Source organism: Cygnus atratus, chromosome 4 (assembly GCF_013377495.2).
Source record: "Cygnus atratus isolate AKBS03 ecotype Queensland, Australia chromosome 4, CAtr_DNAZoo_HiC_assembly, whole genome shotgun sequence".
Taxonomy (NCBI): domain Eukaryota; kingdom Metazoa; phylum Chordata; class Aves; order Anseriformes; family Anatidae; genus Cygnus; species Cygnus atratus.
In genome coordinates, this window is record NC_066365.1 from 11,824,121 (window position 1) to 11,850,011 (window position 25,891).

At 43.5% G+C, this 25,891-nt stretch overlaps 3 protein-coding genes across 3 annotated transcripts; 2 read left to right on the top strand and 1 right to left on the bottom strand.

Annotated features, from left to right (window-relative positions):
- Positions 1-674: 674 nt before the first annotated feature.
- Positions 675-21,960, bottom strand: LOC118244434 (probable E3 ubiquitin-protein ligase HERC3). The gene is given in 22 exon segments (XM_050710449.1): positions 675-1,841; positions 2,453-2,552; positions 2,936-3,119; positions 3,774-3,847; positions 4,060-4,126; positions 5,207-5,373; positions 5,479-5,619; positions 8,254-8,370; positions 8,457-8,573; positions 9,728-9,823; positions 11,343-11,527; positions 11,865-12,048; positions 16,589-16,691; positions 17,237-17,296; positions 17,790-17,887; positions 18,202-18,278; positions 18,607-18,752; positions 19,523-19,653; positions 20,242-20,333; positions 21,104-21,128; positions 21,131-21,327; positions 21,888-21,960. Coding segments are annotated over 22 exon segments (2,592 nt in total). The 5' UTR covers positions 21,904-21,960; the 3' UTR covers positions 675-1,626.
- PYURF (PIGY upstream open reading frame) lies at positions 5,683-6,861 on the top strand. The gene is made up of 2 exons (XM_035539448.2): positions 5,683-5,887; positions 5,978-6,861. Exons 1-2 carry the CDS (start codon positions 5,745-5,747, stop codon positions 6,141-6,143), a joined length of 309 nt encoding a protein of 102 aa, XP_035395341.1. The 5' UTR covers positions 5,683-5,744; the 3' UTR covers positions 6,144-6,861.
- On the top strand, positions 6,014-6,861 carry PIGY (phosphatidylinositol glycan anchor biosynthesis class Y). The gene has a single exon (XM_035539459.2). The coding sequence runs from the start codon at positions 6,148-6,150 to the stop codon at positions 6,376-6,378; it is 231 nt and encodes a 76-aa protein (XP_035395352.1). The 5' UTR covers positions 6,014-6,147; the 3' UTR covers positions 6,379-6,861.
- Positions 21,961-25,891: the final 3,931 nt, after the last annotated feature.

Here is a 25,891-nt window from a genome sequence, read left to right on the forward strand (position 1 = left end):
GCACCTCGAGTACTGTGTTCAGTTTTGGGCCCCTCGCTAAAAGAAGGACATGGAGGTGCTCGAGAGAGTCCAGAGAAGGGCGACCAAGCTGGTGAGGGGTCTGGAGAACAAGTCTTACGAGGAGCGGCTGAGGGAGCTGGGCTTGTTCAGCCTGGAGAAGAGGAGGCTCAGGGGCGACCTTATCGCTCTCTACAGTTACCTTAAAGGAAGCTGTAGTGAGGTGGGGGTTGGTCTGTTCTCCCACGTGCCTGGTGACAGGACGAGGGGGAATGGGCGAAAGTTGCGCCAGGGGAGGTTTAGGTTGGATGTTAGGAAGTACTTCTTTACCGAAAGGGTTATTAAGCATTGGAACGGGCTGCCCAGGGAGGTGGTGGAGTCGCCATCCCTGGAGGTCTTTAAAAGACGTTTAGATGTAGAGCTTAGTGATATGGTTTAGTGGAGTACTTAGTGTTAGGTCGGAGGTTGGACTCGATGATCTTGAGGTCTCTTCCAACCTAGAAATCTGTGTCTGTGTCTGACTTGTTCAGTGTATGCAATGCACATTTGAAACACACCTGTATAGCCTTTGACTCCTCTTGTGAAGGCCTTGTGTATATGAACAAGGACAGAAAACAGATATACATTGTCATGCACAGGCAGCCACATAACAAAGGAAAAACAGAACCACAGGTATGAAAACTTAATCAATCATCGTTTAATTTAGCACAGTAAAAGCCTTCTTTACATATGTACATCTACTGACACACTTAAACCAAAGGAAAACGGACGTCAGAAAAATCATGACTGCTATCCCTCACTTATTTTTTTTTTTTTACATAAAGAAAAATATACAGAGAAAATACACATTCTGCCTTTACATCCTGCCTGACATTGCCAATATCCTGCCAGGGTTAAACAGTTTTGGCAATGAGCTTCCAACTGTCCTGCAAGCCTCATATTCACAATGTTCTGCAGACAGAGCTGTTCTGCAGGCCTAAAATTCTGTTTTAATTGCCAGTCATCTCCTTAGAAGATGTAAAGCAACACAACAAACTAATTAATGCTTTACAAATACAGCCTCTGACAAAGTCTAGGAATGATCAAATCCTCTTTCTAAGAACTTCTCTCAGATAAGTAAAAGGCCATATTCAGGTAAGTACAGATTGCTCCTTCAATTCACAATTTAATGGATCAGGTCTTAGGGTTGGTTGCTCTCCAAGAGAATCCTTGAGTAACACAGATTAAAATGTTACCCTGGCCTCCTCTTGTGACAATGACTTCAGCATACACTGTGTGTTTGGTAACGTACAAATCACAGAAACCCTGCTGTTGAAAGCTCGACCAACTAAAGAAGACCACTACAGCACAATTAGGATGAACACACATGTAAATATACTTGTTTACCAACTTGCTTCTTGCAAGCATGTTAAATAGTATTCTTTTTTTTTTACTAACTTTATAATCTAACAATCAAGTATATAATCAATATACAACCTCAGTGAATACACACCGTCAAGCGTTTATGAAGTACAGTAAAAAAAAAAGTCAGGGTAGAAACCAGTAAATCAGTTACCAAGAGGAAAAATATTACAAATGAAACAAAGACTTGCTTTCTTATTTGTGCTTTAACGTGCTCCTAACCAAAAGTCACTTAAAGGCAAAACCTTCATCATGCTCTATGGCACAGAGGAACTTTTTCTCCAGTATTTCCTTACTGCTGTACCTGGGGAGGAAGAGAATGTGGCTGCAGGTATTAGCTAGAGGAAAAAAATTATCTGGATTTTCCCATCCAGGATCTTGAATAGCAAAGCTAAAATATTCCAGTCCAGAGGCAGGGATTCGATCAGATCCTGACAAAAAAGCTAAACAAAGGGGGATGGAACAAAGGCAAGTTAGCAAATTAAAAACAAACAAACAAGAAAATGTCATCAGAGGACGAAAAACATATGAAGGAAAATCAGTGTAAACATATAGCTCTTTCCATAAGCTAATTGTTCTGTGTTGCTCAATTTCTACCCGATTATAATAAAGTCTCTTGCTGATTCGTAATAATTATAAACCATCTTTTACTTATATAGACTTTGTGGATAAGAAAACCCAGGCTAGGTTTGATCTTCTACCTTTAAAAAGGATGAGGTAGCTTCCTTTGAGAAAGCTAAACTGCTTGTGTCAGCACGCAAGTTGAGGCCTCTGACCAACAACTGATATCCACAAAAGTAAGGGGTAAAGTAATTGCAAGATACAAGGGCATCAGATGCCTTTAAGCAAGCTTCAAGGGAGGTGAGAAGGGTCAGACCTGTGTCAATATTATTCTTAGTGTTAATCCTTTGTGGCTTTCACTAGAAAATGGGGGGGAAAAGCATGCTGAAAAGCAGTTTGGGTCTACAGTATTTTTCACACACAAGCATCTAAATGTGTCTTGTGAGAGAGAGAGAAAAGGGCTGTAGGAAAGTTTAGAATGTCTGAATATTACCAAGAAACTTTTTCTTTTTTTCTTCTGGGAGCTTGAAAAACACAGTCCAAAAATTCTTGATGGTTTGATGTGACTCCTGATAGCCTCCGTACATCACGTTCTGTTAAAGAGATAAAAATAAAACTGGCTTCGCTATTTCCATTTTTATTTAAAGCAACAACCGTTTATCTGATAATTTTATAATCCTGTTCATAGATGTTCAAATCCTCTTGACTGGAATCTGCTTGTTCATCTGTTTTTCAAAGATCCGTATGACAATCCTTGAGCTACAATTTAATTTTTATCACCCTATTTTCTTGTACCTAGTGTGGATTAGAAACAGACTCAAAACAATGTTACAAATGATAAAAAGAGTACCTTGAGCTACTACTATCTTTGTGTTCCTGACCTACACATTCAATAAAATAACAGGACTGAAAGAGTTTTTGCTCAGCAAACACCTTGTGCAAAACAGCAGAAAGCCACTCTGCTTGTATCCAATACCTTTTGCAGCAGACGCCAGTTGTATGTTGCGTGTCCCAGGAGAACAACTTGGAGCTCAACAGGGAGAAACATCTTCCAGCTTCTAGCTGGGCAGCCTCTTAAAAAACCTTGCATAAAGTCCTCAAATGGCTTCCGTACTGATTCATTGAATATGTAATTCACATATAAGTCAACAAATTCCTTCCTGCAAAAATATTTTGATTCAAAAAAGTAATACAAGAAGTGACTTTTAAAAAAGAGAAATACATAGAACTTTTTTTTTTCCTTTTTCTTTACTCTGTTTGACCTGCTTTATTGTCAAAACTCTTTACTGTCTTTTACAGTCACCTGCATAACTCAGGCCATAGACTTGCTCTGTGTCCTCTGTGCTGAGGTTAATATTAATACAAAACCTCATTGATAGATTGCTCCTCTTCCATTATGTACAAGACATGTTATTTACAAATAACTAAGCAGGGAATATTTTGCTCATAAAAAAATCTTACAGAGGTGTACCTGTGCCTGATTTCCCAGACAAGTTGTCTGTATTTCCCTGAAAATGTTGTTCGGGGACATTTTATATATTTGTTAGGAACTTCCCTGAAAAGACCAGGTGTCCCTGCATATGCCAATGTCAGGATGACCAGGGATCCCTATCTTATCCACTGCTGGCACAAACTGCTGATGTCTGGCACACATACAGCAGAAATAGCAAGAACTGAAAGCAAACAAGTTATTGGACTGAGATGAACGGCACAATGTTGATGCTCAGTATTTTCAGGGAATATGTGGGGATGGATATAGATACGACATTTTGTATACTCATAACAGATAACAGGACAAGAAAAATAAAACTGACCTGTTATGCTTAGTGACAGGAATGTTGGTACCATTTTCTTTAAGCTCAACCACAGAACCTCCTTCTTCTAGTTGCTGCATAGAAAGGAAAAACATTGGATGCCATATCTCTTATATATATAATAGGCACATGTGAGCTATATCTATTACTCTTTCTTTCTGCGGGGCTTGACTCAGCACTCTCGCTAGTTTGTGTTTACAGACAAGTTTTTGTGTCATTTGCAGCGGGATACCGTCTTGCCTGAGTTACATGCTTGGCACATCTAAATGACACAATGGCATCTTACCACGAAGGTCATGTGCTGGCTCTCAAGCTCATCCTCAGATTCTTCATTCAAAATATTCTGAAGATTCCTTTCAAGAAAAAACAAAAAAAAAGGAAAAATAGAGAAGAGACATTAAGACGATTCATTGCACTCTCAGATTCTGCTGAAAAGCATCCTTTGACAAGCAGTATTTAAATGCACACACATACAGAGTACTTGTACTCACACAGAACCTTCATAATGTGGCCCTAAACTGATTTATACACTTGAGTTCTACAATTTCCATGACTTAAGGGCAAATGCCTTGATTACAAAGGATTCCAAGGAAGACCATCTCCATGCTCCGCGGGGATTTTACAGAGAGTAATTCCAGTGGCAAGTGGGCTCAGACCACAGCTTTATCCTTCCAAAGACCATCTAGTAAGGAATTACGTGTGCATCAGTGGGACGATCTGGGAGAACTTTTATAGAACAGTGTCTCTCAAAGCATTGCTGGCAACCCAACGTTTCAGTACACTGAGGGCTTTTCTGCACGTTGACACAGTCACTGGCTCTAGGGAAAAGGTTCTTACCGACTATTCATAGCACTTGTGTGGAATGCTAGGCTTCAGGTACCTAGAAGCTTTATGCTGCTGGCAGCAGCACCTCTTCCTGCAATATCTGCCTGTAATCTCTTTTCTCAGTATGTGGAAACGCTGCATCTTGGTTCTCAGATTTGACATGACTGCAGCATAGGTTAATACTGCGCTCATGACTGGCTACTTTAAAATCACTGTGGAAATTAGCAATATATAATTAAATAAATAAGGTTGTTATTTCAAGTCCAAACTACAGCTTGAAGTATTTATGAACCACATATTGCTAGTGTGGACTTAAGCTCACGTGGAGTGGCATCCCTACTCCTTCCAACGTCCAGGACTTGACTTTTTGTTTTGGTGATGCCAGCATCTGTTTGAGAGCTGTATTCCCGGCCAAGGAACCTCCTTCAAAACACTGTGTTTTTTAGCAGCTCAGAAACGGCAAATATCATTGCCATAGGTGTACCTAACACTGCTTTCAAGATTTCTGTACACATCACCAAACGAGGAGACCTGCCTGAACTGTAGTTTCACAGCAAATTAGGAAATTCCTTAGGAATCTCACAGCTTAGGACATTTCTAGCTTGTACCTGGCTACTGCTGGCATCAGCTCCCTCAGATCCTCCAGGGTGGGTGTGATGTTCAACATCTTCTTGAAGAGAGCGCTGGGGAAGGGGAAGGGAGCATGGCATTTGTTATACAAAGCCATCCCAAACAGGGTCCCAATCAGGACAAAAGTGTTGTCGTGGCTTGGCACCTATTTAGACGTGAATTTAAAAAAAAAAAAAAAAGCAGAAGAAATTATAACTTTCTCTTTCTTGAAGCGCATTTCCCTTGCACCGGGGCTGCTGCGCCGCCTTACCTGACTGGGGAACCAGACCAGCCGGGAGGAGAAGTGGCGGAAGGCACCGCTCCGGGGGTCGCTGAAGGCCCTGGCGGCGATAGCGAAGAGCTCCTGGGACAGCCCGCCATCATCCCGCCCTTCCTCGCCCACGAACAGCACCTGCAGGCCCGGAGACACCCGTGACGAGAAGGGCCCGGCGCCGCCCGGAACCCGAGTGCGCTCCCCGCGGCACAGCCCGGCGTGTCCCGCCCGAGCACCGGAACCGAGCCCCGGGCGCGGCAGCCATGTTACGAGGCGGGCGCGGGGCCGTGGCGGCGCTGAGGCGGGCGGCGGGGAGCCGCGGGGCGGGCGGCCAGGGCCAGGGGCAGGCGCTGGAGCCGACCCTGCTGCGCTTCTTGGTGTGCCCGCTCTCCAAGCGGCCGCTGAGGTGAGGGGGAAGCGAGCGGGTGCTGAAGGGCAAACCTAAGCTATTCGCTCCTCGCTTGGAATTATTATTATTTTTTTCTTGGCTGCCCAGGTATGACGAGTCTACTAACGAGCTCGTTAATGAGGAGCTGGGCATCGCGTATCCCGTCATCGATGGCATCCCGAACATGATCCCGGAGGCTGCCAGGACAACCCGGAAGAAGCCCCCGGCTGACAGCTTGAAGGAGACCTCAGGGCCCGCTGGGCCCCAGCAGTAAAGCGATGGCTGGAGGAGGCGTACTGCCCTCCCTGCCCACACTGACCGTCCTCGTTCCGCTCCTGTCCCTAGCAGGCTTGTTCTATGCAGCCGCTGTGGATGAGACCTTCCCGCAGGGCTGCACCAGCACAAACAGCTTGTGTTTCTATAGTCTCCTCCTTCCTATTACAATACCAGTTTATGTGTTCTTCCACCTGTGGACCTGGATGGGGATTAAGCTCTTTAGGCACAACTAGTGCAATGCATTTGCTAAACCCCTGTGCTTTTCTAGAGCAACACAGTTTAATCTCACAGGGTGCTACACTTGATTTGAGAGAGTTCCCATCTGGCACTAGTGACCGTCGCTGTTTTCCTAGTGGTATCTGGAACTGTATGAAGTCTTCTGCAGCAGGCCCATTACTTAATTACTGCTAAGGAAGATAGAGCGGAGGACTAACGAGAAGCATTAACTCTTTCTAGTATATCTCTTCAAGAACATTCTCTGTTTCTAATGGTACTACTGAAAATCTTACAGGTGGCAGTCATCTTTATTAGAAAAGACTGCACGCAGATTGAAATAACATCTTAGATAATAAGCAATGACAGTGGCAGTATGAGTCTCTCTTTGAGTCATGAAGCTTTAACTTTGTTCATATGTCTTGAAGTGATGTGTGTATTGAAATGTATTTGTCTCACTGTTAGAAGAATGTAAAATAAATTAGGCTGATGTTTAATAACAAGCTTTGAGTTAAATGAAGAAATTTACTTGGGATGACACCCATGACTGTACATCCACCAACTGCTTGCTTTTGTTTATTTATTTTTTAATTATTGTTTTTTTTTGTAAGAAAAAGATGGGCAAACAACAGCATTGCTTGCTGCCCAGAAAAGATGTATTTGTGCATCTAGGGGTTTTGTTAGGCAGAATCACCTACAACATATTTCAGAGATGCATGTCCTTATTCTATTTGTTAAGTGTGTCTGAGTGCATGAGTTTGATAGCCATGCTGGGTCATCTTCATTAAAGAGGCATCTCCTGACAGGTTGGAGGAGAAACAGCTTACTGAGCCCAGGATTTGGTAGCCAAGTCAGCAGCTACAAATACTACATACATATGTAGGATATCTTTCCCCTTAACATGATCTCTTCCTCAGCATCTTCAGTAGAGAGCAAACAGAAGATACTTCTGCTAAATACTTCAACCTTCCCTGTTCCTGTTTACAGTAAGACTAGAGAATGGAGTGACAGAATGTCATTTAGCTGCTGAACATTTCAGAAATGCAGCACAAAGTTGTAAATGTTGCAGATCTTAGTAATACTGTCTATAGACAGTAGTGTCTGTTGGTAAGATACTAATCAAATTGACCAAGTAGCTGCTGCGCAAATAATGGTGTGATCTATAGTATGAAAGGCAGTGTGCAGAAGAGGTGTATTTGAAGGCTGACTGGTGAACATCTGGGAACTTGTTGGGGCTCCTTCTATGATCAGTGGAGAGGCTCATCTAGAGGTTCGTACAGAGCACAAGCCTTATTTTCAGTGTAAAAAGTACCTATTTTAGCTGATGTACTGAGGAAGGGGGAAGGAAGGGTAGCTCTAGAAGCTATTTGTGAATCTTTTCCTAAATGTATAGGAAGGAAAAGCTTTGACAGCTCTGGCCAGCAAGAAGTCTCTTGGGAAGAAACAGAATCGGATAATGCATAGGTGCAGTACCAGACTGACAGTGCTTGTGTTAGTGACAGAACACAGGCACGTGGTCTTTGTGTTGAGCTCAGCTCTGGGCAGATGCTTGGATCCCACATCAGCCACCTAACTGCTTTTGCAGGGCAGGGCTAGTATTGAAGAAAACTAGCCTAGAGTCTTCAAAGTCATTGTAGCAGTAATAGTAATGGACTTTGCCAATTACCAGTTTCCTGAGCAATCCTATTATATTGTCCCAAAGCAACTTCACAGTAAATAGCACTGCCACTTGCATTTAAATTATGCCCAGAAAGCCTAATGGCTATCTAGAACAGGAATGTAAAATACTACCCTCCCGATTTACTTTACATCCCCAGTGGAACTTTTTTATAATACTTCAGAACAGTGCAGTAATACATTTAGAGCTAACAAAACAATATATTTTGATATCTTACTTTTAAATTCCTGCTGAATTGATCATTTTGTGCTGTTATTAAATGATGCCGTATGTCATCCAGAAGGTGTTCTCGTCTGACAGCAAGAATATAGGGTTTCTCGTATATCCAGCCTAGCTGTTGAAGAATTAAATAACCATTTGTTAAAAGTGTGTTTCTCTCTTCTAAATTGTAAAAACAAATAAAAAATTGGTCACACTTACAAAGTTGCAGCACGTGTACAGACTATTGCATTCTAAATAATGAACCAAGATCTTGTCGTGCATGTCAAAGATGCATGGATATTTGGTCAGCATCCCTAGAGACCTCTGAAATATCATCTGAAATTACAAAGAAGAAAAGACATGATGATTTTTCACTTGCAAGATCAGAGTTTGGGGGTACGTGTAGAGATTGAACTGCCATCCTGTATTTCTGAAAAAGGCTTTTGATGTGTACATGACCACTATACCAACAGAATATGAACACTATACCAACATACCTGTACATGTACCAACATGTACATACTTTGTACATGAACACTATACCAACAGAGAGGCACGCTTCATAAAAGCAGCTTCTAAACACTTGCATGAATGGGAAACTGATAAGGAGGCATCTGAATTTTTGCAGAACTGTCTGCAGAACTGTCTGCGTAGGCAGACAGTAATTACTGTAATGTAATTACAGTATCCCAGGAATAAAACAGTAATTTTATTCCTTGGGCTTCCTTTCTGGGCTGCAAGCTCACATTGCCAGCTCATGTCGAGCTTACCAACCAACATCCCCAGGTCCTTCTCCTCAGGGCTGATCTCAGTCCATTCTCCCAGCCTGTATTTGTGCTTGGTATTGCCCTGGCCCAGATACAGGACCTTGCATTTGGCCTTGTTGAACCTCATGAAGTTCGCACACGCCCACCTCTCAAGCCTATCAAGGTCCCCCTGGACCTTGTAAAAATAGTAAAAATGTCCTGGACACCCAAGTTAGATATGTTGTTATTAAAAGTGGAGAAGTGAACCATTTCACAGATTTTATTATTATTATTAACACTGCTTTTAGGTATAAGTAAATGGAAGTGCTCAATAGGGTATCTCCATAAAAGTTTAAAGAGACCTCACAATAACTCTGTTAATTAAATATGATATTTTTATATATATATATATATATATAAAATATATGATAAAATCTAGAAGTATACTAGAAGCATAGCAACCATCCTTCACGCTGCTATTTCATACTCATTGCCAGTTTGAAGCAAACAGATCTAAGCTCTTGGGAACAGCCCTGGCTCTCTGAACCAGGGAGTCATCAAAGGAAAGGTACTATTGTAGCTGCTGAAATACCGAGACTGTAAATAGCTTGCATGATTTAGGACAGCCGGAGGAGTGGGAAAGTGCACTGTTACTTGGGTAGAGTTTAGAGTTGACTTCCATTTATATTGATTTACAAAACAGCAGAATAAGTGTTTTGTGCTGCTGTAAGATTTTATACTTACAAACTGTTTCATGTTGAATAACCATTTGATGATTTTTTTCACTTCGGACACATAGAAGTTGTTTTCTTGTAGTCTGAAGCCAGCCCTGGTGTTCACCTGCATTGATAGATACAATATGAAAAGCAGAACTTCTGAGCTATGCATCTGTAAGCAGGACAGGACTCAGAAACCGGGCTCCCAGCAGAAATAGCTCTGAGACCCTGCACAGAAATGGAAGTATAGAAACACTACAACACTATAGAAGCACTCAACAGTGGCAAGTCACAGAAAACCATGTAAAAACTTGCAGGAACGTGATTTTCATTTACAACAAAGACTTGTTAGCAAAGGTATGAAAGGTATGAAAGGTATTTTTTTCCACTTTGTCTGTCATGTTGCAAGAGAATCTGAAGTTCCTCATTCACTTTCGTATTTGTTGCCTGACAGAGATGTGATTTGGGGGGGGGGGGGGGGCGGGGCGGGGGGAAGTGACCACAAAGATGCAAATGATGTCACCACTTACTGAGGAGTACCCTCCTGCACTTCTGAGTTTTATCCAGTGAATAGATTCAAAAGTATAAACTTAGTATAAATTTAGAGGTCCAAGTCTGCATTCTCAGCCAAAAGGATACTGAATTCTGAACCAAATTTATCAGTTCTCTGATTCACACTGAGAGCATGCTTGAATTTTCCCCTTTCCTAAACTTTGAAAATCTCAGCAAGAGAAAGGATGTCTTTTGAGAGGAATACAGCTATTGTCCCCTCTCTTCCCCTTATTCGTATGCAGCTAAACATGTTATAATTCTTCTGTTTCAGAAAACTTCTCAGGTAACAGGCTCTTAAAGCATCCTACAGTATTACTGTGACAGCCATGTTGTGCCAAATAGGTGGGCTGTCATTTAAATGCTGTGAGCAGTTACTGGGGTGAGGGATCTCACTGGCAGGCACCACTGTGCTGCTTTTACATGGCAAGGGCTTGGTAGCAGGGAGGATGCAGGGGTGGCCTCTGCGAGGAGCCCAGAAGCTGCCCTGTGTCAGATAAGAGCCAATTTAGCTGCCTCCAAAAGGGACCCTCTGCTTTGCCCACAATGATAATTGGTGGGTGACCTGCCTGTCCTTATCTCAACTCTAGAGCCCTTTCCATCCTATTTCTCCCCTTTTTTCTTTCAGAAGGGGAAGTGAGAGAGCCATTGTGGTGTTCAACTGCATAGCATGGTAAAACCACCACAGCTACATCCATAGCTCAACATGCATCAAGGCATGCAGTCCTCACTGAAAGCATTCCCTCCCACCTTGAGGCTATAACATGCTTCAGTTCTTCATTTGTGCTCTAGGTGATCGTGCTTGGCAGAGGGTTTGGACTAGATGATCTTCAAAAGTCCCTTCCAACCTCAACCATTCTGTGATTCATTTCTACAGACAGTCAGCCAGGCACTGTTCAAAAGCATGATTTGGGGTAGGTAGTGGAACAACTCAACTACTTCAAAGACATGCTAAAAAGATTCCTGAAGGAATGTCAAAGCACCATGTTTCCTTGTAAGAAGGAAACACTGAAAATTCAACAAAGAAAAAGGATTAAAGTATTCTAAATCATACTGATACGTCCTGTCTAATCCGGATCCAAACACCTTCTCACCTGGTAAAGAATATTCAGTATTTGCAGAGTCTCATGCAGTCTAAGAGTAGTCTCGTGTTCAAAGAGAGGTATTTGCAACACTCCATTTTTCCTGATTAATCGATGCAGTGTGTTCTGGGAAAGCTTCTGATATATATGGACCAGATTCTTGAAAAGTGATGTGTCTAGATTTGACCACAGGCATTCTGTAAATAAAACAACAGCTAGTAAGATATCCACCACAGGTAACATGCAAATGACTACTTTTTTTTTTTTTTGATTAAGTTGCATTTTCCCTTCTTATCAACTGAACAAAACAAAATGCTTAATTTCATAGTACAAAATCAGTAAACCTCAGATTGAGAAACACTGTTTTTCTTGTGCCTGCTTTTTATGTAGTAGTCCCCATATTTGTATTTCTACCAAAAGTATTTCTTCCAGGCTGAACTCTGGAACAAATTACATCAGCAATACTATCTCTTGCTCAACAGCCCAAAATGACCAAACATTTAATCATTCAATTCCATCTACTTCAAACCCTACCAAGAGCTTTCCGGTCCTTCTGCCGGAGCCTCAAAATGGCTTTTGCTAACAGCCTGAGAGAACAGTAAGAGCTCTCATCATCTCCCTGAAGAAGGAAAGGCAAGATCAAGTAGACTCTGAAATTTTCAGGTGAGATGGGAGAGGAAGACAATGATGGCAGCAAATTCTTAATTCCATTTTGCACCTTCAGGGAAAAAAAAAAACAACAGGGATTAAAAATGCAATTGTGTTATGCCAAAATAACCTATGAATTAGGTTAGCACAGAATTTCTGTTTCATTCACAAATCTTCTTTCACACACTAGGTCTAGGATACTACCTTTAAATTCAATTCCTGAATTAGTCGGTTTTCTGATTGATTTTGGGTAACTCATTCATCCATTTATTTTCCCCAATAGAAAAAAAGACAACTTTCTGGGGTAATTCTGCCATCATTTCTCTTCACTGGGAAGCCTGGCAGCTTTTTGTAAAAGGACTTGTTCCCTGCACTAAGACTTTCATAAAACTTCACCTCTCCAGGATTCAGCTTCAGCAGGGACAACAAACAAACTCTTCAAGAAGCTTCCTGAAAGGTTGGATTATTTTTTTTTTTCATAGAATCATTCAGGTTGGAAAAGACCCCTAGGATCATCTAGTCCAACCTTTAACCTAGTACTAAAGCCCACCACTAAACCATGCTGCTAAGTTCTAAATCTAAGGCTTCTTGAAGACCTCCAGGGATGGTGACTCAACCACTTCCCTGGACAGCCCATTCCAATGCCACACAACCCTTCCAGTAAAGAAATTTCTCCTAATATTCAACCTAAGCCTCCTCTGGCACAACTTGAGGCCATTTCCCCTCATCATATCACTTGGTGCTTGGGAGAAGAGACCAATCCCCACCTTGCTACAACCTCATTTGAGGTAATTGTAAAGTACAGTAAGGTCTCCCCTGAGCCTTCTCTTCTCCAAGAGAAACAACCCCAGCTCCCTCAGCCACTCAGAACAAGTCATAAGACTTCTTCTTTATACCCTTCACCTGCTTTGTTGCCCTTGTTTGGGCACACTACAGCACTGCAATGTCTTTCTTGTAGCAAGAGGCCCAAAACTGAACACAGTTTTCAAGGTGCAGCCCAGAGCCAAGTACAGGGGGGCAATGTCTTCCCTGGTCCTGCTGGCCACACTATTTCTGATCCAGGATGCTGTTGGCCTTGTTGAACCTCATAGAGCTGGCCTGATCCCATCAACCCAGCCTATCCAGAGTTCTCTGCAGAGCTTTCCTACCCTCGAGCAGATCAACACTCACGCCTAACTTGGTGTCATCAGTAAACTTACTGAGGGTACACTCAATCCCCTCATCCAGATCATTGATAAAGATATTGAAGAAAAGTGGCCCCAATACTGAGCCCCAGGGGACTCCACTAGTGACCGGCCTCCAGCTGGATTTAACTCCATTCACCACCACTCTTTGGGCCCAGCCACCCAGTCAGTTTTTAACCCAACAAAGCGTACACCAGTCCAGGCCTTGAGCTGCCAGCTTCTTCAGGAGAATGCTGTAGGAAACAGTATCATAAGCCTTACCAAAGTCTAGCTAGACAACATCCACAGCCTTTCCCTCAACCACTGAGTACGTCACCTTGTCGCAGAAGAAGATCAGGTTCCTCAGCCTTTGATAAACCCATGCTGACTGGGCCTGATCACCTGGCTGTCCTGTAAGTGCTGTAAGATAGCACTCAAGATCATCTGCTCCGTGAGCTTCCTTGGCACTGAAGTCAGACTGACAGGCCTGTAGTTTCCCAGATCTTCCTTCCAGCCCTTCTTGTAGATAGGCATCCTGTTTACTAGCCTCTAGTCAGCTGGGACCTCCCCTGATAGCCAGGACCACTAATAAATGATGGAAAGCAGCTTGGTGAGCACTCCCACCAGCTCCTTCAGTACCCTCAGGTGGACCCCATCTAGCCCCATACACTTGCATATATCTAAGTGGAGTAGCAGGTCATTAATCATTTCCTCGTGGATTATGAGGGCTTCATTCTGCTCCGCATCCCAATCTACCAGCTCAGGGGGCTGAATACCTGGAGAACAACTGGTCTTGCTGATAAAGACTGAAGCAAAGAAGGCATTAAGCCTTTTCCTCATCTCTTATCAGTATGTTTCTCTTCACATCCAATAAAGGATAGAGATTCTCTTTAGTCCTTCTTTTCTTGTTTATGTATTTATAAAATCATTTTTATTGTCTTTAATAGCAATAGCCAGATTGAGCTCAAATTGGGCTTTGGCTTTTCTAATTTTGTCCCCATACAGCCTCATTACATCTTTGTAGTCCTCCTGAGTGACCTTCCCTTTCTTCCAAAGGTCATAAACCCTCTTTGTCTTTCCGAGCTCTAGCTGCAGCTCTCTGTTCAGCCAGGCCAGTTTTCTTTCATGCTGGCTTATCTTTCGGCACATGGGGACGGCCTGCTCCTGTGCCTTTAGGATTTCTTTCTTGAAGAGCGTCCAGCCTTCCTGGACTCTTTTGTCCTTCAGGACTGCCTCCCAAGGGACTCCACCAACCAGCCTCATTACCAGGCCGAAGTCTGTCCTCCAGAAGTCCAAGATGACAGTTCTGGTAACCCCCTTCCTTACTTTTCCAAGAATTGAAAGCTCTATTATTTTATGATCACTGTGCCCAAGATGGCCTCCAACCTTCACATCACCCACAAGTCCTTTTCTGTTTCTGAGCAAAAGGTCCAGCGGGCACTGTCCCTAGCTGGCTCGCTCAGTAGCTCTATCAGGAAGTTATCTTCCACACACTCTAGAAACCTCCTAGACTGTTTCCTCTGTGCTGGGTTGTACTTCCAGCAGACATCTGATAAGTAGAAGTCCCCTATGAGAACAAGGGCTAGCGACTGCGAAACCTGTTCCAGCTCTTTGTAGATTATTCGTCTGTTTCTTCGGCCTATTTAGGCAGTCTATAACAGATGTCCACCAGGACATCTGCCTCATTGGCCTTCCCTCTGATTCTTAATCATAAACATTCAACCCTGTCATCGCCATTATTAATCTCAAGACAACCCAAACACTCCCTAACATACGGGGCTACCCCACCACTTCTCCTTCCTACCCTATCCATTCTGAAGAGTTTGTAGCTGTCCATTGCAGCAGTCCATTCATGAGAGCCATCCCACCATGTTTCACTGATAGCAACTATGTCACAGCCCTCTTGCTGCACAATGGCTTCCAGCTCCTTCTGTTTGTTGCCCATTGTGTGCATTGGTGTAGATGCACTTCAGTTGGGCTAGCGATCCTGCCACCTTTTGGGGGGCAGAAGCCCTGCATGACCATTCCCAGGTACTTTTGTGATTTCTAACCTGTCAATATCCCTTGTGCCTTTGGTACCACATGGTTCTCCATCCCCTACCTCAACAGGGGTGGTAGACCGATGGACCTTGCTAGCACATTGTTCTTTAACCATTGTCATATCACCCCCAGGCTTGTCTCTGTCAAGCCTGGTTTTATCCCCTTCCCTCCCCTTTCAAATCTAGTTTAAAGCCTTATCAGTGAGCCCTGCTAACTCCTGAGCAAAGATCCTTTTCCCCCTTAGAGACAGGTGAATGCCATCCATTGCCAGCAGGCCTGGTGTCTTGTAAAATGACCGATGATCAAAAAATCCAAAGTTCTGCTGGTGACACCAGGCTTGGAGCCAGATAATGATTCGCTGACTTTTCCTGTTCCTCAACCCATCAATCCCTGCAACTGGAGAGAGGGGAAAACATCACCTGTACTCCTGACCTCTCAACAACTGTGTCACGAGGCCCTGAAGTCTCTTTTGATTGTCCTCAGACTTTGTCATCTCTGCGTACTTGAAAAATCACTAACAGGTAATAGTCTGAGGGCCAAACCAGGGCAAGAAGCTCTCTCTTCACATCCTTAATCTGGGCCCTGGGGAGGCAGCAGACCTCCCTATGAAGCAGGTCTGGTCTGCACATTGGGCCTTCTGTTCCCTTCAGAAGGGAGTCTCCCACAACAGTGACGTGTCTTTTTTTCTTGGTGGGAGCTATTTTAATGCAGGGCACAGGTCAACGTGACCTTCGTGTCACCTCCAAGCCAGATGTACCGCATTCCCCAGTGTTGCTCAGATCGACCTGCAAAGCTTCACACCTATTGTGCACGGGCACCTGAGAAGGTGAGAAGTTCCTAAGCGGATGAACCTGCTGCGCCAGGCCAGGACTTGTTGCCATTGCCCCTTATCCTCTAGGTCAGTGCATTCGGCCAGGTGGAGAGAGGACAGGGAAGCCCCTCTATTGAGTGTCCCTTCTGTCTGCTGGGCCTGTCTCAGAAAAGGTAGGGAGCAACTCCAGAAGTCTGTCTCCTCAGACTCCCTGATATACCTCAGTCTATTCACCTCTTACCATAGCAGAGGAGTGCCTCAACCTGGGCATACCTCCCACAAGCGTACTTGCTCCTGCCATACTGAACTCCCTAGGGCTGCCTTTGTTCACAGGGAAGGACAGGGGACACAACTCACTCCTGGCTCCACTCAAGCCCTGTCAGCCACTCTCGTGAGTGCTGCCGGTTCCTGGTGGCTTCCTTGATGTGAGAAACACCTTGCATGCCCTGATCCCCCACTCGGCTGCAGAACACATCTGTCCCACATTTGCTTTGTTTGTGAAAGACTGGGAAAACCTAAACCTCTGGGGAAAATAGTAGTCAGATCTAGAGCTCCTTGGTGTCCATGTAGTGAGAATTCTTATATCAAATCCTTACCTCCTGGTAGATTAATGTCTTGTTGCTGATCTTGTTATAAAAACATTGCACTTCTCTCATGTCTACACCTGAGATTTCTTTGGAAGTTTTGAAATGTTTGTCTCTGTCACAAAGAAAAAAATCAAATGATCTGTTTTTTATTACTGACTGAACAGTGAAGCACCCTAACACCAGAAAATACTTAGAATTAAGCCCCAACTCCAGTGAGTACAGCTTCACCTGTTTTATAAAGATATTCTCACTGTGGTGCGTCCTCATTAATATTCTGTCATTCCCATCTTGTGTAGTGATGCACTGTTAATAACAGGCTTGCTGTATTTCACCCAAAAATGAATTGCACTTCAGTGCTGGGAGGAGCTATTATGGACTGTAATAAAGTGGGAGCTGTAATATTGCCTCACGAGATTAAAATCATCCATCAATTGTCACTATGGGATGGTCTACTACAATATGAGCTTCTACAGCAAATTTTGGTAGGAACTACAGGATAAAAAAATAATTTTAGTTCAAGCTTTTCCTTGAAAATGCAGACTTGCTTCTTGCGAATTCAGATGCAACTATTCTTCTCTACATACATAGCTTAAAATAACACTTTGTCATCAGTTTATATTAAGCAAATATTTTTATGTCTATGTCAGCACACACTACCTCTTCTCCAGGAAGCTTCCATTGATGCAAGCCTCAGATGAAAAGATCAGTCTGATATTCCTGAGTAAAAAAAAAAAAAAAAAAAAAAAAGCAAAGAAAAAAACCAAACCAATCCTTTCAACAAAAGTAGCAACTTCATTATTTAATTCTGAAAGAACAAAAGCCATGTGTACAAGGGTATATCCACCTAACCACATAAAAATTTCTTAACAACACCATATTGAGAGCTTTTACACAAGGCCTCAGTCTCTAGACTGGTTTAACTTTGTCAGCTCTTCACCAATTTAACAACCAATTCTTGCAATGAGAAGGACTGGCTCCCAAAACCAGGCAGTACATCTGTTCTGTTCTTTCAAAAGGGTTATCAAGGGGCTGTTGCTTATGAGCATGTGTTTTTCCTATGCAAAAATTAAGTAAGCAGTGCTGGTACGAGATATGGCCCTCGGCTAAATTCTCAAACATCAGTTCCTACAAAAGTCTTCAAAGAACAATATTTTTTAGGGAAAATTATGTGTTGGGGGAAAAAAAAATCAACACCAGCATTCTGACTTACTTTTTTGTAGTTTCCCAGTGTTTTGGATGGGAATTAGAAATCCATGCATCCACTTTGTTCTCCTTCAGAGTTGCAATTCCATTCAAAGGATAGGAATTCTGTAGGAAATGCATGAACATGTGATGAGATTAAAGGTATAGCAGATGTGATTCTTTTTTTCAAGTCAATCACTACAAGAACATTTCAGCCTAAATATAAATAAATTAATGGTCATCCAGTGTGACCAAGATGCAGAAAACATAGAACAGAAATATAATTGCAATACAAGTCTGTTTCTGATGTAGGCATGAAAAGAACTGCAAAGAGACTTATCTTTAGTTGGAGCATTAAAAGCAGAATAGAAAAATCAAAAGCTTCCAATAGTATTGTGAACAATGGTAAAACTACAAGCTGTAAACAAATATGTACATACCCTTTCCTTCAAGCAAAGGACAATACTCTCCTTTTCTTCTGACGTAGTTTTAATCACCTTTTGTGAGGTGTTGTTTTCTGTGAAAGAATGAAAAGGTTTTCAAACAGTTGAAGACACAGTCATTGCTACATAGTGTTCAGTGCACAGAGGTGGCATATTAAAAAAAAAAAAAGACAGCAGCTGTCTATCTAAAAGTTGATTCCTTGAGGCCATTGCTCATGATGATAAATCAAATGGCAAATAGATTTACACATTGCTAGACTGTGTTTGAGACTGTCAAGCAAGCATGAGATAACAGTCTAAGCAACTAGAAGCCATCAGCTTTCTAGTGTAAACAGGAAATCAAGAAATCAAACTGAACTGAAGAAATTAATACAGATTGTACACATCTGCAGTGTTCATTACCCTGACAGAATTTTCCATTATCCACTGGTGAATTGATGGGAAGTGGTATCAATTGATTAGCCGCTTTCTCATTTCCCAGCTGTCCTTCATCAGAACCAAATAAATAGACTTTGTCCAAGGAGGGGACATAGACCAGGGTGTGCTGTCTGTTCAGAAAAAGAAAAATGGTCAGAACAAGTTAATACCACTGAGCTAGTTAGAATACAATTTACAGATATGTTTTCAGAGGGGATAGCTGAGGCTTGTCTTTAGAAGTCATGACAGTCCAGCTATAGAGTCCCTTTAACTGAAGTCATAGGACCCTTTCCTTCTATAAACATAGTAAAAAAGTAAAAAAATACAGACTCAAATTTCCTATACTATCCCCTAATGTTTGTGATTTACCCTGGTTCTGCATAAAAAAAATTAAGTGTTATGCCTTGCTAGCTTCCTTCCATTTTTTTCCAAGTGCAAATTCCACACTGCTGAGTCTGATTCAAAACCCAGGAAATTCAACAGGAGACTTTTTCTGTCCCAGTTCCAGAAAGGCAGAATGAAACTGGATCATTTTCACTATTGCTTGGTTCTTTCTAAGGTTCCACCCAGTCTTTTGAAGGAGATGGGAACTCGATGACTTTTCCGACTTAGCCTTTTGACAGTCTTCTGTCCTTTGGAACCCAGTACACCCTTCATTTCTTGGAAGAGCAAGAGTCAAGGACTCCTGATGGTTTTTGCAGCCCTCTCCCCCTGCTTGGCACTGGCTGAGGGTTCTGATTTCACAGGGTTTGTGGCAGAAGGGTGGCCTGATCAGGAAGATCACTGACAGAGCTGAACATACAGGGATTTGAACATATTGGTGACTTTCATCCCTGCTGTTCTTCGGTGATTCCCCTAAAACTCTGAACTCAGAAGGCATTTTATTAAGGTACTTTCCTACCTTCCACAGGCAACCTGCGAAACTCTTGCTCCCCACAGCTCAGCCACTACACGAGGTGTTAGTTCATTCCGGGTGGAGTTGTGACCAAGCTGGCCAGCCCCTCCTGCTCCAAATGTGCACACCAAGCCATCCTTGAAGATGAAGAAACAAACAAGAGGATCTCTGCATTATTAACAGCATTCAAATGGTCACCGTCAAGAGAGAGACCCAGCAAGACACAATATGCATTATGGGCCTTTACTCAAAACATCCCTCATTCAAACAGTTCACTGCTCATCAAGCCTAATCTTATGTTGTTTTTATGCCCAAATCCTTTAACTCCTGAAAAAAAAAAAAAATTAACTCCTGAGAATAACTCCCTGTTGTTTAAGCATTTTATTGTATGAGTTAAACCTAGTGAATGACCTATTGCTCTCATTTGCTCACAGTATGCTATTAAAAAAAAAAAAAAAAAAAAGGTATGTTTAAAAAGTATGAAGTGTCAAACTACTTCTCTTTGCCTCAGGATTCCCGTTCACCATCTCCTTTCCTGTTCATGCAGGTGATATGAATCTGAGCAAAGGCCAATTTTCCCACTACCGCAGTTAGTATGCCTTTGGGATCATCTCCAGAATCCAATGGAAGCAAGCATTGACATGCCAATTTCTCTGTGTTGAGTTTTAGCAGTGTATCTTTTCTCCCAGCATTTCTCAGATGCTGAGTTTCAATTTCAGATTCACCTTGGAGAGAACTGCAGTATGATCTGCCCCACATGAGATAAATACAGTCTTCCAGTGCTCTAATGCTTCAATGTATGATGGGTAGTCCTTGTCTGGGAAGAAAATACAGCATAGCTAAAGTGAAAGCATACTGGAGTGTAGAAATAAAGATTTAGAAAATACTTTTTTTTTGGCATTTTACAGTCCTATCTTACAGCAATTCAAATATTTTATGACTTGGTTTCAAGTTGTTTTCTACCCTCCACTATAACATTCTCTTTATCATAATGTTCTGTCTGGTTCATAGTTTTTTCTCTGTTCAGTTACACTAGGTCTGAAACAAAATGCAATACTTTCACATTTGTTTGATTGAAAAGGTGCTTGGCCTCAAAAATATTCTGATTTTCAAGGAGTTGAACATATTTCAACAACTTCAGGTTCTGTCCTGTGGCCAAGGCAACTCTGCTCTTGCCTTCTAAGTCTGAAGACAAATGGGTGACATTAATTTATTTTTCACCTTATCTTCACAGAAAATTAAAGAAGGCAAAGAGGTATAAAATGAATTTCTTTCATGCAGGTTGGCTGGAAAGAGACATATGGTTTTACGAGCCCAGACTACCCACTTGGCCACATAAAATGGTGACAAAATGATCTGTAGATATATAACACCTAAATCCCTTGACCCTTCGTGCATTTTTTGGTCAGGATGCAATAGCTTCGAAAACAAAAAACTTATCTAGATATACTTGCTTCCAAAGTCCCTACCACCCACTGCTGTTCCAAAGAGATTTGGCATTCTAGAACAATTCCTGTGTGCGGAAAGTTCACTGAGCAGGAAAATACCTTTCTATTGCTTTGCTCTCAAACTGCTTTCTTTCCTTACCTTCCGTGTGTCCGAGTCCCAGCTGTACCCAAAGTCGTTCTTTCCCCAGGAGTACACGGCTCCAGAGAGTGACACAGCAATGCTGTGAGCTCCTCCAGCAGCAATTTGAGCAAGTGGGATGCCCTTTAGTCCTTTCACCAGCTGTGGTTTGGGGGTGAGTGTGACTTGTCTCCCCACTCCAAGCTGTCCATAGGCATTCTGGCCCCAGGTAAAGAGCTCACCTCCTTCACACGTGGAACAAAAAGAAAAACAGCTCTGTGTCAGGATTCCCTTGAGTCTTTGTACTTTGGGAGTGGGGAGTGAGAATCAGTGCTGTTTTCAGAGATCTAGCTCCTAAGTGCTAGGAGTACATCAGCGGCAAAAGCCAAATCTCCCTGTCTGCTTCTGCCCCCTTCAGGCCAGTGCCATGCTGCCTATGTGACTCATCACAGCAAGTAATAAAAGCAGGGTGTTTGCCTCTATCGCCGTACTTTTATGAACCAGAGAAGAGCTCAAACTTTAAAACGTCCAGGTCTGGTGAGCGTAGGGCAGGGCAGCCACGTTTGCTCTCCACAACGCACCTTTGAGGAGGGGTAGTGCTAAGGAATTGGAAGAAAGAACTGCAGGTCCCTGAGAGCTGGGAAGGAAGGGCGGTGCTGACAGAGAGCACAGTTTGTGTCACCTATCCATTGCTCATTACTGATGGTGTCACTAACTAACTGGACACAGTTCAGGGTCTCCCTTCTGAGCAAGCCTGTCAAATGGCACTCCCATTTGGAGAAAAGGTGTGCATAAAAGAGACTAACTCTGGACAGTGCCATGGAGTGATGGTCCCCACAGGCTATTTGAACAATTTCTCGGTTTCCCAGTTCTTCCACCAGCCTACGAAGATAAGGAAAAAATACCAAATCAAAACAGATGCTGTGCCATGAGACTAAGTAAAAGAAAGAGGATCCTCTGCTCACCACGTCCTAGGATGTTTAGCAGTATTTTACATAGTATTACATAGAAAAATATTGGTCATATCTCAGTTGATTCACCCTGCTCTTATACTAGCCTCCTTCAGCTTCACTAACTGATTTGATTGTGGTTTGCACCAGAGGAAGCTGAAGAGAAATCAGTCTCATCCCTGGACAACTAGCAGCAAAATTCCATAAGCATACTGCTATATCATTTATAGATGCTGGTTACCCTCACAGATTAATCAGAAGGTGGCAAGGTTTAGGTGGGACTGGGTCTTTCACACACAGCTTTCCTAAGCAACATGTAGTTTGCACGTCATTTGCATGACTAGCGTATGTACTTATCCTTACTAAGTTTTGAGAGGAAACTGTACCGTCAGTATCTCAGACAAGCTCAGATCTTAGTGTTACCCTCAAAATCAGAACATTTCTTGCTGGTTAAAAAAGAAGAGAAAGTTTTGAGTTTTAGGAATGCAAGTGTTCTTGTTTCTTTTTTACAGTAAGAGCATGCCTAAGTTTCTTGAATGTTACCTTTAAGAAAAGGAGGACGTTCTCTGACCATTGCAATACATACATTCACCCTGCGAAAGCTTCTTACCTTGGCTTAAAGCAGTATCCGAAGATGTAGCCCAGTGTTTGGAAAGCTTCCCATCACAGGAGAGAAGGAGCGTATGTGTTTTCATTACAGTTTTGAACATTTCACCTCCTCCTTTCTCTGTAACTGCACATGTTTCTACAGAACAAATAAAGACAGGCATGGCAGTCACACTAAGGGAAGCAGGCACCTTAACCATCTCTGCTCCCCCCCTCCCCAGTAAATCTCTGTGTGCTACTGCTTTCACCAAGAGTTTACTGCTCCTTGGGAAGAAGTGCAGCAAGCACAGTCAATATTTTCTCAGGTCACTCAGAGCTTCATTGTGTCCTATGCACTACTTTGTTGTCCACCAGCCACTCTCCTGGCTGTCACTAGAAGACATTTCGCCATCTCTCAGATACAGGCTCTGAAAACAATCACTGACATGTCAGCAGAAGTACACTTAATTTGCACAGCTGTGGAGAGTGTCCCGGGGAAAAAAGGCACTTGCTGCTGAGTTATCTGACTGCCCTAGATTTGTCACATGCTTAGGCACAGGTTGTCTCGAAGTCAGATGTTTTACAAGACACTGGAGAAAGCAGTAAAATTCCCACCTTGGCTGTCCCACCGCCCACCTTTCTCACCTCCCCAGCTTAACCACAGCATGCAGCCAGACAGGGGCATCCCCTCCCCATCACCCCCGCCTCCTCCCCAACCACTGGTCCTGGCGGGGTCCCCGACCCCCCCACCCCCGGTACGGTGTCCCGCCGGTTGCCCCCCCGCACCTTCCGCTGCCGCCGGCCGCTGCTGGGGGCTGCGCTTCTGCTGTCCGGCCCGCTGCCGCTGCCGCAGCCGCTGCTTTTTCCTTCCCCGGCCATATCCGTGCCAGCAAGCAGCCTGCTACCGCTAGGCTGAGCCCGAGGCAGCTTCCTTTATGCCTGCTCCCCGCCCCAGCCAGCAGCTCCGACCCGGCGGGGAATCGAAACCGAAAAAGCGAAAACCGGGAGCTCCAGCAGCTGGGGAGGTTCCCGGGATGCTGACGCTTGGAAGGTGCTGAAGCTGGGAAACGGGAATCTGTGCTCGAAAGGATTCCCATTCTCGCATATTCTCTCCTGCTTGTCTGCTAAGTCTCCCCCTGCCTCTAAAGGAGAACACACGCAGGGCCACCTTAGTACAATAAATGATACCGGTGTTAGGGATCAAATACATGGAAAGACATAAGAGCATCTTTCATTTGTATTCCCAATACCTTTAACTGATGAACTGAATGCTTAAAAAAAATCATGCTGCTGAATGCTGAGGCACAGACAGGGAGGATAGCAGGGGTAAGGCGTGCTGTGAAAGTAGCACTAAGGACGTGATTTTTACAGATTCTTACTGGCATTGAGTGAAAATGCTGCAGAAAAAAATAATTACTGAGGACAAACAGGGACTGTTTTAATATGATACCTTAAATGAATACAGAATGGAGTGAACAAAAGGCACGAGAGTCAATGTGTTTGAAAAATAACAACAGGGTGGAGACAAAGGACATAGCCCATTGACACGGCTGGGGAAATGCTGTCGCAGGCAGGCCCAACCAGGTGTCCTGCAGCACTCAGCATTACCAGGCAGTACTGTGAGCTGGACAACCAAAAGCACGAGCTACAAAAGCACAGTAAAGTCCCTCTGCACCCCCAAAGCCAAAGATGAGCTAATCTGTCCTCCAAAGAAGAGCAAAAGGAGCCCCAGCAGACAGGCAACACGAATGTAGAGACTTTGAGAGGAGGAGAGGAAAGGACAGTCCACTAAAGCTCTTTTCTTTCCTTTTGGGCTCATCCATGAAGGCGCAAGTCACTCATGGTAACATTGCAGTTCCCCATCGTCTAATTACAAACCTGGGGTCCTTGAACAAAAGCAGTCCCAAAATTGGGTTTGCCTTCTCCCCCAGGGGAGCAAACAGCACTTTGTCTTTCCCGCAGCCTGTTGCCCTGCAACACTGTGGAGACCTCATCATCCTTCCATTATAGAGGAGAAGGTCTTTTGACAAAGAAATAGCACCCTAACGAGGGCCTGTGAAGGCCAAAAGCCTCTTCCGCATAGGGACCTGCCGGGTCCCTCTGCACCAAAGCATGACCTAACAGTCCCTCCCCAATGAAGAAAAGGTGCTCCAAGCAGAGGCACAGAAATCACTGAATCGTAGGTTGGAAAAGACCTCTTAAGACCATCCGTTTCCAACCATTACCCAGCAACTGCAAGTCTACCACTAAACCATGTAGCTAAGTACCACACATCTACCTCTTCTTTAATATCTCAGGGATGGCGTCTCAACAACTTCGCCTCATGGACTTGCTCTCTAAGACGCTTCACCAGCTTCAATGGTCCTTCTTTCGACGTGCATCCAGCACCTCGTGGGCTTTCTTGTAGTGAGGTGGACCAAAGCTTGAACACAGAGGTGAGGTGCAAGACCAAAGACCAGAGACCAAAGTAAACAGGGGGACAATGCACTTCCCTGGGCCTGCTGGCCACACTACTTTCTGATACAAAAACCAAGAAGCTGTTTCGCATGTCTTACTTGGCCACCTGCCCATAGTAAGGCCAGCACAGCTAGCTGTCTGAATTCAGCGCTGGTGGCTACGCGAACCACCAACATCCGCCAGGTCCTTTTCCGACCGTGACAGCTTTCTAGCTACAACTAGTCCCACAAGCATTACGATTAGGGGATGCTGGGAGAGTGCTCCCAGTGCAGGACACAGGCTGCAATTAGCCCTTGTTATAACCTCATACACTGTGCCTCGGCCCAGCCATCCATCCTAATCCGATCCCTCTGCCTAGAGGCCTTCCTACGTAAGCCTCCAAGCAGATCGGAAACACTCCACAAAATTCAAAGTCCTCTTCATCGTGAGGCATGGTAGAGAATTTGTCCCAAGTGGGAAAGAAAGATTCACCCGTAAAGCTTTAGAATGGTGTATGAGACCACTGATCTTGACAGAATCCATAACGGACGAAAACGAAAGCTAACATGCTGCACATAATGTAGAAGAAAGGTGTGAAGAAGAAAGCAATCAACCAGTCTAGACCACGTCATTTAACCACTGTGCAGAAGCACATTAAAGTTCACAAGACTCATATTAGGAAACAATGAATGCCCCACACAGACAACAACTTACATCATTTTGAGTATTATGGCCAATAAATGGAGAAAGTACTGTAGAGGAATGAAACTGTCATCCATTAATAAGATGATATTGTGGTCAATATTCTATGCCTAATTGACAAGTGTGGGAGTCACTC

Coding starts and splice junctions, on each gene's coding strand:
- PYURF (XM_035539448.2), top strand. CDS start 5,745: ATGTTACGAGGCGGGCGCGGGGCCGTGGCGGCGCTGAGGCGGGCGGCG. Junction 5,888..5,977: donor CTCTCCAAGCGGCCGCTGAG/GTGAGGGGGAAG, acceptor TTGGCTGCCCAG/GTATGACGAGTCTACTAACG.
- PIGY (XM_035539459.2), top strand. CDS start 6,148: ATGGCTGGAGGAGGCGTACTGCCCTCCCTGCCCACACTGACCGTCCTC.